This window comes from Peromyscus eremicus, chromosome 9 (assembly GCF_949786415.1).
Source record: "Peromyscus eremicus chromosome 9, PerEre_H2_v1, whole genome shotgun sequence".
Taxonomy (NCBI): domain Eukaryota; kingdom Metazoa; phylum Chordata; class Mammalia; order Rodentia; family Cricetidae; genus Peromyscus; species Peromyscus eremicus.
This window is the reverse complement of record NC_081425.1, coordinates 51,986,345-52,003,710: the sequence shown is the minus strand read 5'-3', so window position 1 is coordinate 52,003,710 and position 17,366 is coordinate 51,986,345. Positions and strand designations below refer to the sequence as shown.

The window sequence follows — 17,366 nt, the reverse complement described above, 5'->3', positions numbered from 1 at the left end:
CAGCCGTCTGTCCGACTCTAGGGAGAGCTCGCCCGGGGCTCCGGGACCTGCCTCCGCCCATGTGATCCCGGGGCCGCCCCTGCCGCCGCCCCTGGCCCGGGAAGCCGCCTCCTCTGCGCTGCGAGCCGAGCCGGGGCGCCGCCACCTGGCCCGCGCCTTGCGGGGGAGCTGGGAGTGGGCGTGGGAGCGGGGGAAGCAGACTCTCCCTGAGCCGCCTCTAGGCTGAGACCCTTCCGAGGTGCCCGCATCCTCCGGACTGTCCCTGAGTACAGGGGAGCGGTTCAAATGACAGACCCTCCCCACCACGCGCAGACTACGGGGGAGACTTCGTACCACCCCACAATAGGAAAAGGGACCGCGACATCGAGGGCTCTATCAGGCAGTGGACTTGTCCGTGGTCCGTGGTCCTCTGCCCACTCCTGGCTCCGATGTTGGCGCAGCTGCGGTCTCGATACCCACAAACCCCAAACCTGAGCCATCCCTCCATCCTCCTATCTGTTCCCGGGCAGACGCCCCACTGATGGCTCTGTGCTGCCAGCGCAGTGCCTTAGCCGCAGATACCCGCAAGCCAAGCCTACCCTGAGCAGGAAGGCATGCCCAGACCCAGAGGAGACGGAGAGCGCTTGGCAGGGTCACCAGGCACCTCCTCTCCCAGCTAGCCTGCCTGGCATGGGCCAGCTCCAACCATCACCAAGGACCCCGAGTCTGCCCCATCCCTTCCCAGGCTCCAGGGCTCAGGCCAACGGAACAAAGGAGGGTGAGGTGGGCAGGTGCAGGCCCAGGAAGGAGGAGCCATCTGACCAGAGGGTCCCCCAGAGCTATACCTGGCAACCCTTGCCCTGGGGAGTTCAGGGCCCACGCAGCTGCCTTCTGCCTCTTCAGTTGCTCTTACAACTTGGCACACACCGAGGAGCACACCTGTGGATACAGCTGTAACCTGCCTGCCTCGGGTGTGAGTCATTCCCTCCGAGTTCCCCAAGAGGATTGCCCTCGCCACCCTCACCATCCTCCTCACCTACAAAGAGCTGGTGTGGTTCCTAGTCCCTGGCACTTCCCATTCAGCCAGCCTGCTTCCAGTCACCTCCCTGGCCCCACCTCCCACAACCACCTCTTGGGCAGGTAAATGGCCCTACCACTGACTAATCCAGGGGGCCATTCCTCTGCTGCACCTGCTCTCCCTGCCCGGCTAGACTGGAAGCCTTTAATGTTTGCCTTGGTGCTGGGGATTGAACCTGAGGCCCTAGACCCGGATATACCTCTCTTTAAGCTTCCACCCTCAGCCTCCTGGGAGCCTCTTGAGCAGGACCTCAGATAGGGCAAGCACTGCCTCGGGGTTATAGTACCTTACTTACCCTTAAGTGTCCCAGCTGCCTTTAACTGTGAGCTCTTGGGCAGTGTGCTGCTGAGTTTTTGTCAATTTGACTAAACTGGAGTTATCTGGGAAGAGGGAACCCCAGCTGAGGAACTGCTTCCCTCAGACTGTCCTGTGAGCATGTCTGGGGAGGCATTTTCTCGATTGATGCAGGAGGGCCCAGCCCAGTGTGGGCGGTTCCATACCTGAGCGGGTGGTCCTGGGTGGTATAAGTAAAGCAGGCTGTGCGAGCCGTAAAGAGCAAACTGTTAAGCAGTGTTCCTCCACGACTTCAGTTCCCACCTTGTGTTCCTTTGGCGATGGACTGTGGTGTGGAACTGTAAGTTGAAATAAACCCTTTTCTCCCCCAAGTTGCTTTTGGTCATGTTCCATCACAGCAATAGAAAGCCTGGTGATGGGCTGGAGAGATGGCTCAGCAGTTAAGAGCACTGACTGCTCTGGCAGAGGACCCAGGTTCAATTCCCAGCACCCACATGGCAGCTCACGACTGTCTGTAACTCCAGGGTCCAACACCCTCACAGAGATATACATGCAGGCAAAACACCGATGCACATAAAAATAAATTTTAAAAAAAGAAACCCTGGTGACAGTGTTTTATCACAGCAACAGAGAAAGAAAAACAGGACAGGCAGTTTCCTCAGCTCTCTGGAGCCCCAGTTTCTCCATGTGGTAATGTCCATTTTACCCTCCTGCTATGCAGATGATTTCCCACAGAAGAAGTTCAAGGATTACAAAACATAAAAGTTAAGGGGTGTGGTAGGGAGAGAAGGCAACAGAAAAGAATTCATTTCACCCAATCAATGATTCAAACACTATTCATTAACAAGTCTTTACTGAGCACCCACTGTCTGCCAGGAACCATGCAATACTGTCCTCAGGGACCCTCAAGGGTCCCTCACACAGGCTCTGAAAACACCACAGGCCTCCCTGCTCTGGGTGGAGTATTCACAAATCCCGCTACAGAGTCAACTGACCAAGGGCATGACTCTGACACGCAGAAAGGACCTGTCCTGCTCTGAATGATTCTGGGTACTGGGTGCCAGTCCATATCCTTCACCTGTCTGAGGGGTGGGCCACCCCAGCAGCCTCGGACTCTCTTCACCAGGCCAAGGTGTCAGCGTGGCCATCTCACAGGCCCGCCTGGTGGCTGTGGGAGAGGTTCCGGAGCCGCGTCAAAGAGAAGGTTTGGTGTCTGCTCAGGGAAAAAGTTGCAACCCTGAGATGTTTCATGAGGGGCACCAAGGGACGTAAAACAAGCGAGGGTGAGGGATGAAAAGCAGGCCAGCAGGGCCCTCGCGACTCATCCTTTCTGGGCAATGGGAGGGACTGGCCAATCCAGAACCAGACCAAGATGAGCACTGAATGGAGGAGGGCATAAGGGCACGCAGGTCTCGTTCTGCAAGCAGCTGTTTAACCACCCTGGCTGGGGTCCAAGCCACACCCAGGCTCAAGGAACCAGCCAGGGCCAGGTCACCGCTCTGCATGTCAGTCACCAACTCTACCCACCTGCCCCGGGTAAGGACACCTTAAGTGACAGGCCCAGGAGACAGAAGTACCAGGAAGAACCTAGAAGCAGCCCAACCCTAGGCCACCCCAAAGTCGTCCCTACGTGATTGTCCTCCTCCAGGGGCCTCTGGACAGGGACTGTCAGGGCACTTGATAGATGGGATGGGATGAGGTCGAGCTGGCTGCAGCCTCCAATAAGGATGTGGCCTCTGAATTTCTGAGCTCCTCTCCCGTCAGGCAGGTGTACTGTTTAGGTTGGTGACACACAGGCACAGCCCCTTACTGCCTGCTCACCCGCCAGCAACAGCCCAAGAGTGCAGCTGCCGATCCGTGGGTGTGGCGGCTGTAGTGGAGGCCTAACCGGGAGATTTACCTCCAATTCCAGGCCAACCTGGGTCTTGGAGTCAGACTCTGACTCAGCGACAAAGGGAATTCCTTTTCTGGAGGAAAGGCCGGGCCCAGGATGTGCTAATGTCCCCAGAGGCCACCAAGCCCTTGGGTGAGAAGAGTGGCTTTGGCTACCTCTGCCCCACCCACTCCCAGCTTCTCCAAACTGAACGCTCAAAAAGACGTGAGCCCAGAGAAGAACAACACCAGAGTTTGGTGTGGAGATGGGGCATCCGTGGGGGGCGTTAAGTGGGGAACAGTTAGACATGTCATCAAGTTCAGCCACCGCCTGGTAACAGCTCCAGAATGAAGAACGCATATCCGTCCCCAGCTCTGGACTCTCCCTCCCATCAGCCCTGCCCCTGTCTCCGCTGACACTTGTTCTCAGCACCTCTGAGCTATCTGGTCCTTGGAGCTGGTCCATTCTGCCTGTCATTCCTGCTGACACAGGAGACATGGGTGATTTACTCTCCTCCTGCATACAGTCGGCCCACCTACCTCAAGCCACTACCCGTGACAGAAAAGAAATCCCACGCTCCTAAATGGGCAGAGTCCTCCCCACCCTGCTACACCCACCCAGAGGAAAATGATGCAGACGTGTATATCCCTGTATCCGTGTTTATTGTACATTCTCTTCCAGAGGGGACCTAGATACTGGGGAGACCTGGGGATTGGGGCAGCAAGCATGTCTCCCTGTAAATCTATCTTCTGAGAGATAGGTCAGGGCAACTGTGGGCCTTAGTCGGAGGGCTCAGAGTACATGTGGAGGTCCTCAGGGGGTCAGTAGCCTCTGGGAAGAGGAAGCCTAGAGGCAAGGCCTCTCACTGGGCTTTGAAGGCTAACAAGGTGTTCCTCACCTTGCTTTGAGGCCCAGCTGGACGCCAGAAGGTAAAATGGTGGCAGGCCAGCTGGTGAGAAACGGGGAGGAGTCCTTTGGTCTCTACCAGGGTAGGAGGCTGGTCCTTATTAGAGGAACCCCATGGGGGTGAATGGGAGCCAGTCCCCATTAGGGGAAACGCTGGGGGGATGGGGGCCTGGGGGGTCTGGTCTCAATAAGGCCTGGAGACAGTCTCCACATCAGAGCAGACGTCTGTATTTTGAGGGGTGGTGAGGGGGAGCTGTCAAAGGAATGCCTGTGACTCACGGGTGGGAATCAGTCCAGGGGACTTCCAGGGGGCTTGGAGGGAAGGTTGCCGGGGTCTCTGCAGATGCTGGGAGCACAGGTCCTGGGGGAAGGAGGATGTGGGGGGCCTCTCTCCCTCCCATAGTGCTACTGCTCCCCACCCCATCCTCGTTGGCTCCAAACTGCCATGGAGACCACTCACACCGGGGCTACATAATTTCCAGGGAATGTCCCAAATTTCTGAGTTCTCCGGGAGACACCTGAAAAAAAGGAAAGGCAGGTGACTGCGGGTTAGGGCGCGCCCTCCGCTGACAGAACCTGGAACTGCAAGTGGAATCAGGTTCTCGGAGGGGGGGGGGGTTCGGGGGGGGGCGGACTTGATTTTCCTCTGCTCATTCCTGCCCCCTGGCGGCGCAAGCTTAGATATGCAAAGCCGCGACTGCGGACCAACCAGCGAAGACAACTTTGCACACAGCACCAACTCCACCACGCTGCTTTGAGAAAACCCCGAACTGGGAAGATGAATCACAGACCGTCTACGGACTGAACCCACTGATCTAGTAGAACACCTTCATTTCAGAGATGGGCACTGGGCTGCCTAGGGGTAGAGCTGGGATGGTAAGCCAGGCTTCTTGGCTCGCTAAGACCACTGGAGACACACGTGTCCTGGGGCGAGGGAGGGAATGTACTTGAAATGTGCTAGGACGAGGATGAAGGGCCTTTCATTTTCTTTCTTTTTAACCAATCTATACGTAAGTGGCCACACGTGGCTATTGAATACTCTTATGCCAGACAGCACAGGTCCAAGTCATTCCCTGTAGCTTTATGGCTTCATTCGTGGTATAAAGAAATTCAAAAGCAAACGTGTACGGGTGAAAAGAGAGGCAAGGACCGCTAACCTCTGTGGTATGACAAGCCACCCAGAATCATATTGGAAAGCGGAGACTGCACTATCAAGGGTCTGCTCCTACGACGCCTCTGCCCAGGCCGTGCTTCAATCCTGTGCGCCTCAAAGTCTGCTTGGCAGGAGGCGGGGCTTCTAGCCATTCACGGCTCTCCCTGGCCTCACCGCTGAAGCCAAGAGTACACAAGGCTTGCCCACTTTGGGGAGTCTGGTGGGTAGGTCACCTGGCACCAGACAAGAGCAACACGAGGCTTTGGGTCTTAGGCCTTAAAGCGCAAATGCCTTGGGCCAGTAGTCGAGGGCTGAGATATTATATCGTTTCCCAGGTTGTGGGAGCGGGCGGGGGCAGGGCAGAAGGCCCCGGATGTGAGACCTGCTTGTGGAAGCCGTGGTATGGTATGCGGCGAGAAGGAGCAGGGGTCTGGAAGTCAGGAAGCCTGTCCCAAATGTGACTATCACTGAGCACATGCTGAGACAGTTTTCCCCGGGCCTTGCCTCTCTTTGGGATGGAGGGTAGGTTGGGGGTGTTGGCTATGAGTCTTAACTGATTCAGCACTGCCACTCAAGTCTCCAGGGAGACCCTGAGATTCGTCTTTCTGGCCTGCCCTCCCCTCCACAGGCCACATACCCACAAACCAGCCATCATCACATTGCTGCATGACATCCACGCGGTCCCCCTCACGAAGTTCCAGCTCATCCTCATTCTGGGGCCTGTACTGGTACATAGCTCGGTACCTGTGGGAAATGGCGGCATGGCAGCCAGAGAGGCCTTGGGCACCTTCCCAGACCTGCTGACAGGTCTACCAAGAGCTGTCACTCCGGGCCCCCTCTCCTCACCACCTAAGCACCAAAAGACGAGCTTTACTTAGGAGTTTCCCCAACCTATAGGGGAAGGAGGGTAGGACCTGGGATTAGTACTGCCTGCCAGCAATGCCCACCCAGAGCAAGCATCCTCAGCTGGTACTCACGGAGTCCAGTGTATCGCTGTGGTGCTTGGGGAGGAAGTCCCCAGATCTACGGGGCGGCTGGTGCCTCGTGGATGGGACAGGGCTGGTCCAGGAGTGCTGAGACTCTGGGGGTTCATGGGAAGAAAGGAAGGTCACAAAGAGGAGGTGTGAGGGAGAAGTAGGAGCAGTGTTCATGCTGTTTCATTAAACTGTCGGGCCCAGGAGGGTGGGCTCTGACTAGCTCACTTCAGAGGGACTTGGCTGTGGGCCCAGGCCCCAGGCAGGGTGAGTGGCTGGACTTCTGAGCACCAGCAAGGACAAAACAGGTCCGAGGAGGAGCCAGGAGCAGCTGTGCCTGCTCAGAGAGGCGTGCTGTGAACATAGGAACCCAGGGCCAAGGGCACGATGAAGGGTTGCCAAACGCCTTTGCTCAGACCTACCCATCCATCTCCTCCAGTGATGACGGTTAGCTTTTCTACACAGGGTGACTCAAACCCAGACAGTATAAACCACTTGCTTGTGGGCCACACAGCAAGCAAGCACCAGAGCCCTGATACCTAGCACTACTCAGCAAAGACACACACTGAAAAGCGGCATCTTGGAGGCTCAGGAGGTCTAGCCCGTCACTCCAGTTGGTCCACACAGAGCTGGGTCCTGCCCATGCCTCTCTGAGCTGGAGGACCAGAGATCAGGAATCACCTCAAGAGGATTAGGACCAAATCAAGATGAGGCCACGCTAGGTACTGCCCAGCCCCTCGCTTCTTCGTCCAGAGGCTGTCCAGGAAGGATTACCAGTGGGGACCAGCGAGAGGCTAGGAAGGCAGGGTGAGAAGCAGGCCACCTCACCTGGGTTTGGGGTCTGGACTCCTGGAGGGTGATGGGGAAGGGGAAGCCAGAGCGGCGAGGGGAGGTCCAACCTCCCCAGTCAGTGGGGTCCACTTGTACTGAGGGGGAGCCGGGGTGACAGGCAACACGGGCAGTGGCTGTCAGGTGAGGCGATGCAGGGAGCTGGGGGCTATCATCGCAGATCCGGACCCGGGGCTCCCGGTTTATCTGCACGTAGCTGGCCGGGAAGATGCCTTGGCGTCCTGTGCCGGTGATACGTCCCTCGTACCAATGTTCATTCACCTTGCGGATCAGGCAGATGCGTTCCCCCTGAGGGGTTAGAGAGGGGTTTGTGTCAGCAGGGGTTTCTTGGGCATCACACACCTGAGGGTGGCCTACCTGGGTCATCTCATTCAGGCCTAACACGTTACATGCTTGAGGGAATCAGTCCCAGAAAGGGTCAGCAGGTTACCCAAGGTCACACAGCTAAAAATGGAGGAGAAGTCAGGAACAAATGGAAGACTAAACTCTTCCCATAGCAGGCGGGGCTGGGTTTTGATCAGGTCGTACCCCTGGCAGGCTCATAACGATATCAATCCCTACCCCCAGTCACAGTGGGACTGTGGCTAATTACTCAGGTGCAAACCCCAAAGCCAAGTCCCAGCTATGTGGCCTTGGGCAAGCTGCTCTGTATTAAGTGGGATAACCTACCATTGCTGTTGCTATGAGACGCAAAATCCAGGGTGGCCTTAGAAGCGGCGCTGGACAGATCTTAACATGTCACCACAACTCAGTCGTGCCCCTGACTCACGTGTCCTGTGACCCCCTCCCAGGGCAGAAGGCATTCTCAGGACCACATGGTTTTAGAGGTTGGAGTAAAACGGCCACCATCTCAGCAGGGCTACTGTCAGGGGGATGTTGCCACCCCTCACTGCCCAGCCCTCTCCTGCCCAGCCACCCCGCCCACCTCCATCCCTGTCTGCCTCTGGGGCCAGCTTTTCTTGGAGGAACTCACTAGGGGCATCTGTAGGCTTTGCCCCCAAATTCAACCAAAGTTCCTCATCTCATAGAAAGCTCACTTTCTTCACCATAACCTAGCACAAAACATACATGTCAGTGACATCCCAGGAGCCACAAACACAAATGTACGTGCACACATAAAGGCCTGGTGTTTGACACAGTGTCCTGTACACAAAATTTCTTTAAAAATGTAGATTATGATCCTTATGGCCAGCCAACCCGCAGTTAATAAGCCAGCCAACCCGCAGTTAATAAAAACACATGATGGCTCATACCTATAATCCTAGTATTTGGGCAGCTGAGGCAGGAGGACTACAGTGAATTCCATGCTATCCTGGTAGGCCAGCCTAATAGAGTAAGACACTGTCCGTAATATTTTTTCAAAAATGGAATAAGCCAGGCGATGGTGGCATATGCCCTTAATCCCAGCACTCGGGAGGCAGAGCCAGGCAGAGATCTCTGTGAGTTTGAGGCTATCCTGGTCTACAGAGGGAGATCCAGGACAGGCACCAAAACTACACAGAGAAACCCTGTCTCTCAAAAAACCAGAAAAAAAAAGGATAAATTAAATAAATTGGCTAAGCCATGGCTCAGGCCTACAATCCCAGCTACTGGAGAGGCAAGAATATCAAAAGCTCAAGGCCTTGCGGCTGGAGGCATGCTCAGTGGTTAAGAGCGTCTGATGTTCTTGCAGAGGACTGGAAGTCCATTCCCAGCACCCACACAGTGGCTCACAGCCATCTGTTCCTCTGGTTTCAGGGGATTTGGTGCTTGCTTCTAGCCTGCATGGGCACTGCACACAAGATACACACGCACATGCAGGCAAACCACTCATACAGAGAGTTCAAGGCCTGCCTAGGCTAAAGAGTGAGTTCAAGACTAGCCTGGACTATAGAGTGACTTCAAGGCCAACCTGAGCTATAGAGTGAGTTCAAGGCCAACCTGGTCTATAGAGTGAGTTCAAGGCCAGCCTGGGCAATTTACCAAGACCTGTCTCAAAATTAAAAGTAAAATGAAGGGCAGGCAGTGGTGGCGCACACCTTTAATCCCAGCACTTGGGAGGCAGAGGCAAGTGGATCTCTGTGAGTTCAAGGCCAGCCTAGTCTACAGAGTGAGTTCCAGGACAGGCTCCCAAACTACAAAACTCTGTCTGGAAAAACCAAAAAACAAAACAAAACAAAAACCCCAAAAACCAAAAGTAACCTAATCAAGAGATTGGAAAAACCAAAATTCTAGGTATAGTTGACATTTTAAAAAATGTTCGGTGGTGGTGCACACTTTTAATCTTAGCACTCGGGAGGCAGAGGCAGGCAGAGCTCTGTGAGTTTGAAGCCAGCCTGGTCCGTGATAGCCAAGACTACACAGAGAAACCCTGTCTCGAAAAACCAAAAAAAAAAAAAGTATATTTCTTTCTGCAGGGTCACCTTTGTTTTCCCGTGTGTGTCCACTCTACCACACCCTGCCTGCCCTCACCTTTCGGAAGGACAGCTCCACCTCCAGTTCCCCCTTGAAGGTGTACTGGGCCACAGCGTCTCCGTACTCCAGCACCTGGTATGTGGGCGGCTTGATGGGCTTGGGGATCTCATCGGCAGGCAGCACCTGCAGGGAGGTCATGGGAAGAGTTGAGACCAGATGTTAACCGGATACACATGGCGGAGGCAAAGACAGAAGCCAATCCAACGGCTGCCTTAAGCGGGCCACAGAAGCATATGGAGGTGATACAGGGTGGTGGTTTGAGTAAGAACGACCCCCGGAGCTACATAGAGTTGAATGACTAGTCACCAGGGAGTGGCACCGTTTGAAAAGATTAGAAGGATTAGATGGTGTGGCCTTGTTGGAGGAGGAAGTGTGTCATTGGGGTTGAGGTTTCAAAAGCCCAAGCCAGGCCCAGTGATTCTCTCCCTCCTCTCTGTCTCTCTGTCTCTGTCTCTGTGTCTTTCTGTCTCTGTCTCTCTCTCTCTCTCTGCCCGTGGTTCAGGATGTAGTTCTCCACTACTGCTCCAGCACCTTATACGCCACCATGCTCCCTGCCATGACGATAGTAAACTAAGACTCTAAAATGGTAAGCAAGACCCCAGTGCTTTCTTTCATAAAAGTTGCCTTGGTTATGGTGTCTCTTCCCGACAATAGAACAGTGACTAAGACATACAGTCTAGGGGTCTCGGTCAGGTTCATTTTCTCTGCCAGTTAAAGAATTAAAAAGCAGGGAAGATCTTGAACGCAGCAGGCAGCGGCAGAGAAATCTCAAGCACACAGACAGAATCGGCAGTTGGAGAAAGGTGTTTATTGGGGATGAGGACACTCACACATGCAGCCACACACAGAGCAAAAGACCCTCTGCAAAGCACAGGGAGGACTCAGGAAGCTGAAAAATTCAGTCTCTTGTGAGGGTTGGGGTTTTTAAAGCCCCTGAAGGCTCCTCCTCCCCTGATTCAGGGTTGGTCTGTTAGAAGAAAGGGTGGTTGACTGGCCCACAATTGTCACATAACACACTCCCTAATCAGGCACGGACTTGCTGAGCCAGTCCATCAGCAGGGGGGCCTGCTGGTGGGACACAAGAGCTTATGGGGCCTTTGTTTGAAGCTGCCAGGCTTTTGTCTCAAGTCAGGAGGGTGAGGAAGAAGCTGCCCATCTTGGAAATTTACCACAATTATTACCTAGTCATGGCCCTTCTCCCTGTCTGCCTGCCTATCAGGGAATATGTCTAACTCCCAGGACCTCAAAGGGTTCTGAGCTGCAGAGTAACTTGATCTAAAACCGAAACTTACTTTCTTTCTTTTTCTTTCTTTCTTTCTTTCTTTCTTTCTTTCTTTCTTTCTTTCTTTCTTCCTTCCTTTCTTTCTTTCTTTTTTTCTTTCTTTCTTTCTTTTTTTCTTTCTTTCTTTTCTTTCTTTCTTTCTTTCTTTCTTTCTTTCTTTCTTTCTTTCTTTCTTTCTTTCTTTCTTTCTTTCTTTCTTTCTTTCCAAGACAGGGTTTCTCTGTGTAGTTTTGGTGCCTGTCCTGGATCTCACTCTGTAGACCAGGCTGGCTTTGAACTCACAGAGATCCGCCTGCCTCTGCCTCCTGAGTGCTGGGATTAAAGGCATGCGCCACCACCGCCTGGCATATTTATTTATTATTATTGTTATTTGTTTTGTTTTCTCTAGACAGGGTCTCATTATATAGCTCTGGCTGTTCTTGAGCTAACTATATAGACCAGAATGGCCTTAAACGCACAGAGTTCCACCAGCTTCTGCCTCCCAAGTGCTAGGATTAAAGGGATGTGCTCAATTTTTCCATCTCTTACTACTGCTGAATGCCAAGTGGCCCTTGGTTCAAGTGTCTTAGTCCCTCCTCCCCTTTGGACCCACCAGAGCTCTGAATCCTCATGTTTTCTTGGTTGGCCTATTCATAAAATTCAATAAGCTAGGCCCAGCAGTGGTGGTGCATGTCTTTAATCCCAGCACTCGGGAGGCAGAGCCAGGCAGATCTCTGTGAGTTTGAGGCCAGTCTGGTCTACAGAGAGAGATCCAGGACAGGCACCAAAACTACACAGAGAAACCCTGTCTCGAAAAACTAAAAAAAAAAGGTCAATAAGCTAATCAACCATTTCACACTGAGCTGTAGATGACTGATGGACTAGATGTCTATATATACTAAGTAAAACTTCAGTGAAAACAGAGAGATTAATGTATGGGGGGGGGTAGAATCTTACGTAAAGCCTGTGAAAGTGACAGCCTGAATTACAAGTCTACCCAGGTACCAAAGGGAAATCAGAAAGGAAATGAGAAAACAGTAAGTTAAACAACAACAACAACAACAAATAATAATAATAATAATAATAATAACCATTTGGTCAGGCCTGGTGGTACACATCTTTGATCCCAAATACTTGAGAAGCAGAGGCAGGCAGATCTCTGTGAGTTCAAGACCAGCCTGGTCTACACAGTGAGTTCCACACCATAATAAGATCCTGGCTCAAAGGAAACCAAACAAACAAACAAAAAAAATACAATTTGTGGAATGCAGCTGAAACAGTGTTTTGATGGAAATTTGTAGTATCAAATATAATATTATCAATCACTAGCATGAATCTGGAGGCTCCTCATGAATTGGAGGCCAGCCTGGGCTACCTAGGGAGTTCCAGGCCAGCCTGGGCTGCTGTGCAACTCCCATCAAAGGAAAAACGAAGAAAGAAGAAAAGAGAAGACAGGCGAAACTTTTCACTCTGACACACAGAACAAGAAAAGTAAAAAATGAAAGGATAAGGATGACATTGAAAACAAAAATGGTAGGGGAAAACTGAGCAAATCAAAAGTAAGCTGTTGACGCTGGGCGGTGGTGGCGCACGCCTTTAATCCCAGCACTCGGGAGGCAGAGCCAGGCGGATCTCTGTGAGTTCGAGGCCAGCCTGGACTACCAAGTGAGTCCCAGGAAAGGCGCAAAGCTACACAGAGAAACCCTGTCTCGAAAAACCAAAAAAAAAAAAAAAAGAAGAAGAAAAGTAAGCTGTTGAAGAGACCGAGGAAATAATCTGTAGCCAGAATGAAAGATGCCGCAATCCCAGGGTGACAGGACAATCATTATGGACATTAGTAACGTTAAAGGAGAATGGGGTCAGGGAGACGGCTCAGTGAGCGAGAGCAGAAGCCTGGCCACCTGAGTGTAGATTCCCCAGAACCCATGAAAAAGCCACACACTGGACGGTGAAAACAGGAGACCCAGCTTCAAGGTGGAAGGTGAGAACTGACACCCCAGGGTTGACCTCCGACCTCCAGATGTGCACCACGGCATGTTTGTGCTTTCACATACAAGCACATTCACACGCATACAAGAATCATTTCTTTTGTTTCTTTGTTCTTGTTCTGTTTTTCGAGACAGGGTTTCTCTGTGTAGCCCTGGCTGGAACTCACTCTATAGACCAGGCTGGCCTCAAACTCAGAGATCCACCTGCCTCTGCCTCCTGAGCGCAAGAATAAATATTTTTAAAATAGAAGGGGATATTATGGACAACTTTATGTCAGAGGCTTAGTTTGATACAACTTCAGACACAGATATTAAATAGAAATAACCTATAGGTCTTGGCCTGCACTTAGAATATGATTCTCTACATAACAGAATCTCCGTCTATAAAGTGAGATAATTATCACTCCCCGGCAGCAACAAACAGGTGATACACCCGAAAGAAGTGACATATTTATAGGGGAACTGTCACACACTCTGGTTAGTTGAGATCAGGATAGAAAGATGGGCCCTGACAGTTAAAATCTGGGGCACTAATAGGATGGCGGCTTCTGGGCAAGAGACTCTTCATCTTCCCCAGAGCTGGGAGACAGACTGAGTCCTGCACCAAGTGATGTGCAGGCCAAAGGCATTCCAGAGAGACAGCCCGGACCCCTCAGAGTTTTGCAAGAAACCCGGGGTCCATCGTCTAAGTCTCTCCCAAGCCATGGAGCCTCCCAGCCTGCCTGCTCCATCTCTCCCACTCACCTCCACATAATTAGCTGGAAAGATGCCCAGGCGGCCATGATGCTCTCCCTCCAGCCAGTTCTTGTCCACTTCTTTGTGGATGTAGACAATGTCACCCTTCTGCAGAGTCAGCTCCCTGCAGGTGAGAGCCGTGTACTGCTTCCTGAGCCTTTCTTCAGACCCTGCCCTGCACACCACCGCCCCCTCCAGCCTTCTGCCCACTAAAGCCCCACCCTTCCCTACCCTCACAGTGCAGACTGCCCAGGCTGGGAGGGGAAGGGTGGAGAAGGCCACTTACTTGGGGGACTGGGCCTGGAAGTCAAACTTGAGCCGGGCAGCCTTCCTCTGGGAAAGGGGAGAGGTCAGGGCAGAGGGGGCTACCTCAGCCAGACAGGGTCCTGCCCAGACACCCCCTGACCCCTGACCCCTGACCCTGGGGACTCTCTTACCTTCTTCTCCTCCTTCCTCGCAGGGCTGCTACCCCTTTCAGAGGCACTAGGCTCTGTGGAGAAGCACCACCTCAGCTTGAGGAGGTCACGTCTAGGGGGATCCGGTTGGGATGGGTTATGCTCCCCCCTCCCCCCACCCAGGTCAGGCACAGGGAAGCAAGGGCTCTGTGACCTTCCTGGCCCCCACCCTCCCTTTCCTGGGGCACCACATAGCTGTGAGAGAACTTCCGCGGCAGGTAGATGGCCATTCAGTGCCAACAAAAACAGGATTTGTCTTACCTCGGGCTGAGGAAGGGTAGACAAAATCTCTACGTCCCAGGAAGGGGCTTCCTCCTCCATCTGCCATTCTGTGGGGGCTCAGGGGTCGGGAAGAACCGAAGTAAGGTGCATGCGGGGAGCTGGGCCTCCAGGCTGAGGCCGGGCTGCAGGGACAGAGGCAGTGAGTCACCTGCCTGGAACTTCACATCCCTCAGGGCTAGTCCTCATACCTTACTGACCTCCCAGGACCTCCCTCTACCCCCAGTCCTGTCCCCTGCCTCCTAAGGCGTCTTCCCAGGTCCGGGACTCTCAACAGGATGCCCTACTTCCCGTGCAGCAGGGGGCCGGGAAGGGTGAGGCCTTGGGTTAGGAGAGGAGAAGGCCGCCCGAGGGAACGCGGGAAGTGTCGGGGCTCAGGTCCCACTCCCCGCCGGCCGCCGCCGCCGCCACCACCACCAGTGTCCTCGGCTTGGGGCAGGTGGCCCTCAAGGAGTGGACAAGCCCCTCCAGAGCTGCGGTTGGGACGCCCCTAGGCCACTTTCCCGATCTTCAGGCCCCTCCTCTGAGGCTCGCCCGTCCCCCATCGTGGGCAGGGCCATCGCCCCCTCGCCGGCCCGCGCCACGTCCCCTCCGCTGGGAACAGACCCTCTGCTCCCGCCGCCCGCGGCGTCTCTGCCACTCACCGGGCCGAGGGCCGCTGCTCTGGGGCGGGCTGCTCAGGGGACCGTCGTGGCGCCTGCGAGTTCTGCGCGGGGGGACACCGGACGTGATCAGAGCTTGGGACCCCGGGGCCAGGGCAGCTGAGGCCAGCGCCGCCACCTCCTCCGGAAAAGTTCGCGGCTCGGGAGGGAAGGAGGCCGGGGAGGGGCGGGACGCGGGGTCCTAGAGGCGGCCGCGAGCCTTCGTGCAGGGAGGAGGCACGGAGGAAGGAGGCTGGCCCGGGAAGCCAGGGCCGGGTCGGGTCTGGGGGTCCCTGGGGCTGCAGCAAGGGGTGGGACCAGGCGGGGTGGGGTATGGACTGAATCGGAGTTGGCCGGGAAGGGTTCCTAGGGGTTACTTAGAAAGTCGACGCCCAGGGTTTTGACGATGGGACAAGGCTGAAGTCCGCCCAGTTTCTAGTCTGCCTGCTCCCTCAGTCCCCTGCTGCTATGGCTAAAGCCTTTCCTCTTGAAGCCCCCCCGGAGGCTGGTACCTGAGGGGATGGCAGGCGGGTCTCAATGGCCCGCAGGTCCTTGTCCAGCTCTGCGCTCAGCTTGGCCAGTTCTCTCTCTAGCAGGACCTGGGGGATAAGATTCTTTTGGGAAGGGCACTGTGTCGGAGGCTGGTCAGAGGTCAGAAGTGAGAGGCTGGTCTGGGCAGGCCTGGAGGGAGGGGACCAAGAGAGGTTTCCATGCCTACAGGCATGCTTCAAGGATAGTGGGAAGGTGTCACGTCCTCTCTGTCACCAGTCCCCAACTCAGGACTCCAGGGTGTCAAGAGTGCCTTAGTCTTTCCTGGTCTTTTTAATTTTGAGGGAATGGGGTGGTGGTGGTGGTGGTGGTAGTGGTGTGTGTGTGTGCGTGGAGAGGGGGAGGTTTATGTTTTGTTTAGGAACCTGAAGGCTTTCCAAATTCCTTTCTATTGGCCTGTATGGCCTTCCATGGCCTGGCTTCACTGTACCCACCCCATCATCACACTGCTCATTACACACACACACACACACACACACACACACACACACACACACACAGGTATATACTCAGGCACACGCTCCATTTCACGAGTACCTTTGATAACTCCGGTTCACACTGACTAATCTCTTCCTGCTCTGATATATATATGATTCTGTGTGTGTTTACTAATTATCTACTGCATACAGGCACTGTCCTTGGTGCTAGGGATAGAGATGAAAATGTACGGGACCGGGCCGAGTTAAGAGTCTTGGGGCCATGGCATGGGTCCATGGCTAAGACCACAAGAGTCATCCTTGTTTACTGCTGACCCTGGTGTCTTTCCATCATCCCATCCAGCAGCGCTCACCTCAATGGGCTGTGCAAGTTTCTCAACAGGGTCATCCACCAGTGGTTTCTTGGGCTGCAGGGTGCAAAGGGTACATCAAAGAGGATGAACTCACTTGGGACAGGCTCCCACTGAGGGGTGTGTCCAGCCCTAGAGGATCTTGTTAATACTCTCACCTTATGCCCAGTTTCTATTTCTTGCAGAAACTGGTTCCAAGAGTCTTCTGTCCAGACATTCTCTACTTTCTCTCGACGTCTGGGCACCTACATGGATGGGAGTGGCCATCGGCTTGAGTGAAGGGACATAAACTAGGGTTGGGTCTGCAGTCTAAAGGCAGGCCTTGTCTTCCCTGATATGCCCACGAGTCCCTTCCTTAGGATACAAGCCCAAATCAGGAAATTATCTGCTCAGTGTCAGCAGATGAGTATGGCTGGAGAGCATGCAGCTGGGGATGGTGTTTGTGAGCAGGGTGGTCTACCTGATTTGGGGGTTGGAGCCCCGAAGAGGATGGTCTGAAATTATAGTTAAAGGTGTTTCTAGATGTCTCTTCAGAGTGGTTCCAGTGTCTTCTGAAGAAAGAGAAAAATACCACTTCAGCTTCCTTTTAGAAAACGGAGGCATGGGTGAAGAATGTAACCAGAGGAGAAGGGCCTGTACCCTTCTCCTCCAGCATTGTCTCCATTCCCACAGAAGGAGTCTACCTGCCCCCCTTACTGTGGAATTAGTGTCATAGAGCGGGCAGTGTGTGAATTTCAGATTTACATCCAGCCCCATCACCGGGTATCTATGTAACCTAGGAGCTATGACAAGCTGTATGGAGCCTTGGGCTCAACACCAGTCAAATGCAGGAGTGGGTGCTAGGTGCCCAGCAGAAGGCCTATACACACATCACTCCGTGGGTGGCCAGGATCTCTCTTGTAGCCTTGGCAAAAGTATCTGGTGTTTGTGTTTGGTGTGTTGTGTACCAGTACAGCTGGCTTTCCATAGCCAAGTGGTATTATAAATCATTGCTGTGGAATAATACACTGTGAAGATGTGTTGCTCTCATTGTTAATAAAAAGCTGATTGGCCAATGGCTAGGCAGGATTTTTTGTGGCAGAGAGAACGCTGGGAAGAAGAAGGGAGGAAT

General features: G+C 53.7%; 1 protein-coding gene across 5 annotated transcripts in view; it reads right to left on the bottom strand.

Annotated features, from left to right (window-relative positions):
• Nucleotides 1–4,336: 4,336 nt before the first annotated feature.
• Nucleotides 4,337–17,366, bottom strand: part of Sorbs3 (sorbin and SH3 domain containing 3) — a 33,016-nt gene continuing 19,986 nt past the window's right edge. For 4 of the 5 annotated variants that reach the window (XM_059273373.1, XM_059273374.1, XM_059273376.1 and 1 more), the window contains 14 exons: nt 16,716–16,806; nt 16,414–16,500; nt 16,259–16,312; nt 15,432–15,518; nt 14,923–14,984; nt 14,261–14,403; nt 13,982–14,034; nt 13,831–13,877; nt 13,554–13,668; nt 9,558–9,683; nt 7,086–7,394; nt 6,261–6,364; nt 5,921–6,027; nt 4,337–4,648 (listed from right to left, as the gene is read on the bottom strand). In XM_059273373.1, the coding sequence (XP_059129356.1) occupies nt 4,587–4,648; nt 5,921–6,027; nt 6,261–6,364; nt 7,086–7,394; nt 9,558–9,683; nt 13,554–13,668; nt 13,831–13,877; nt 13,982–14,034; nt 14,261–14,403; nt 14,923–14,984; nt 15,432–15,518; nt 16,259–16,312; nt 16,414–16,500; nt 16,716–16,806 (1,447 nt within the window). In that variant the 3' untranslated portion in view covers nt 4,337–4,586. The remainder of the gene's footprint in view (nt 4,649–5,920; nt 6,028–6,260; nt 6,365–7,085; nt 7,395–9,557; nt 9,684–13,553; nt 13,669–13,830; nt 13,878–13,981; nt 14,035–14,260; nt 14,404–14,922; nt 14,985–15,431; nt 15,519–16,258; nt 16,313–16,413; nt 16,501–16,715; nt 16,807–17,366) is intronic. The other variant, XM_059273377.1, reaches the window with a different exon arrangement.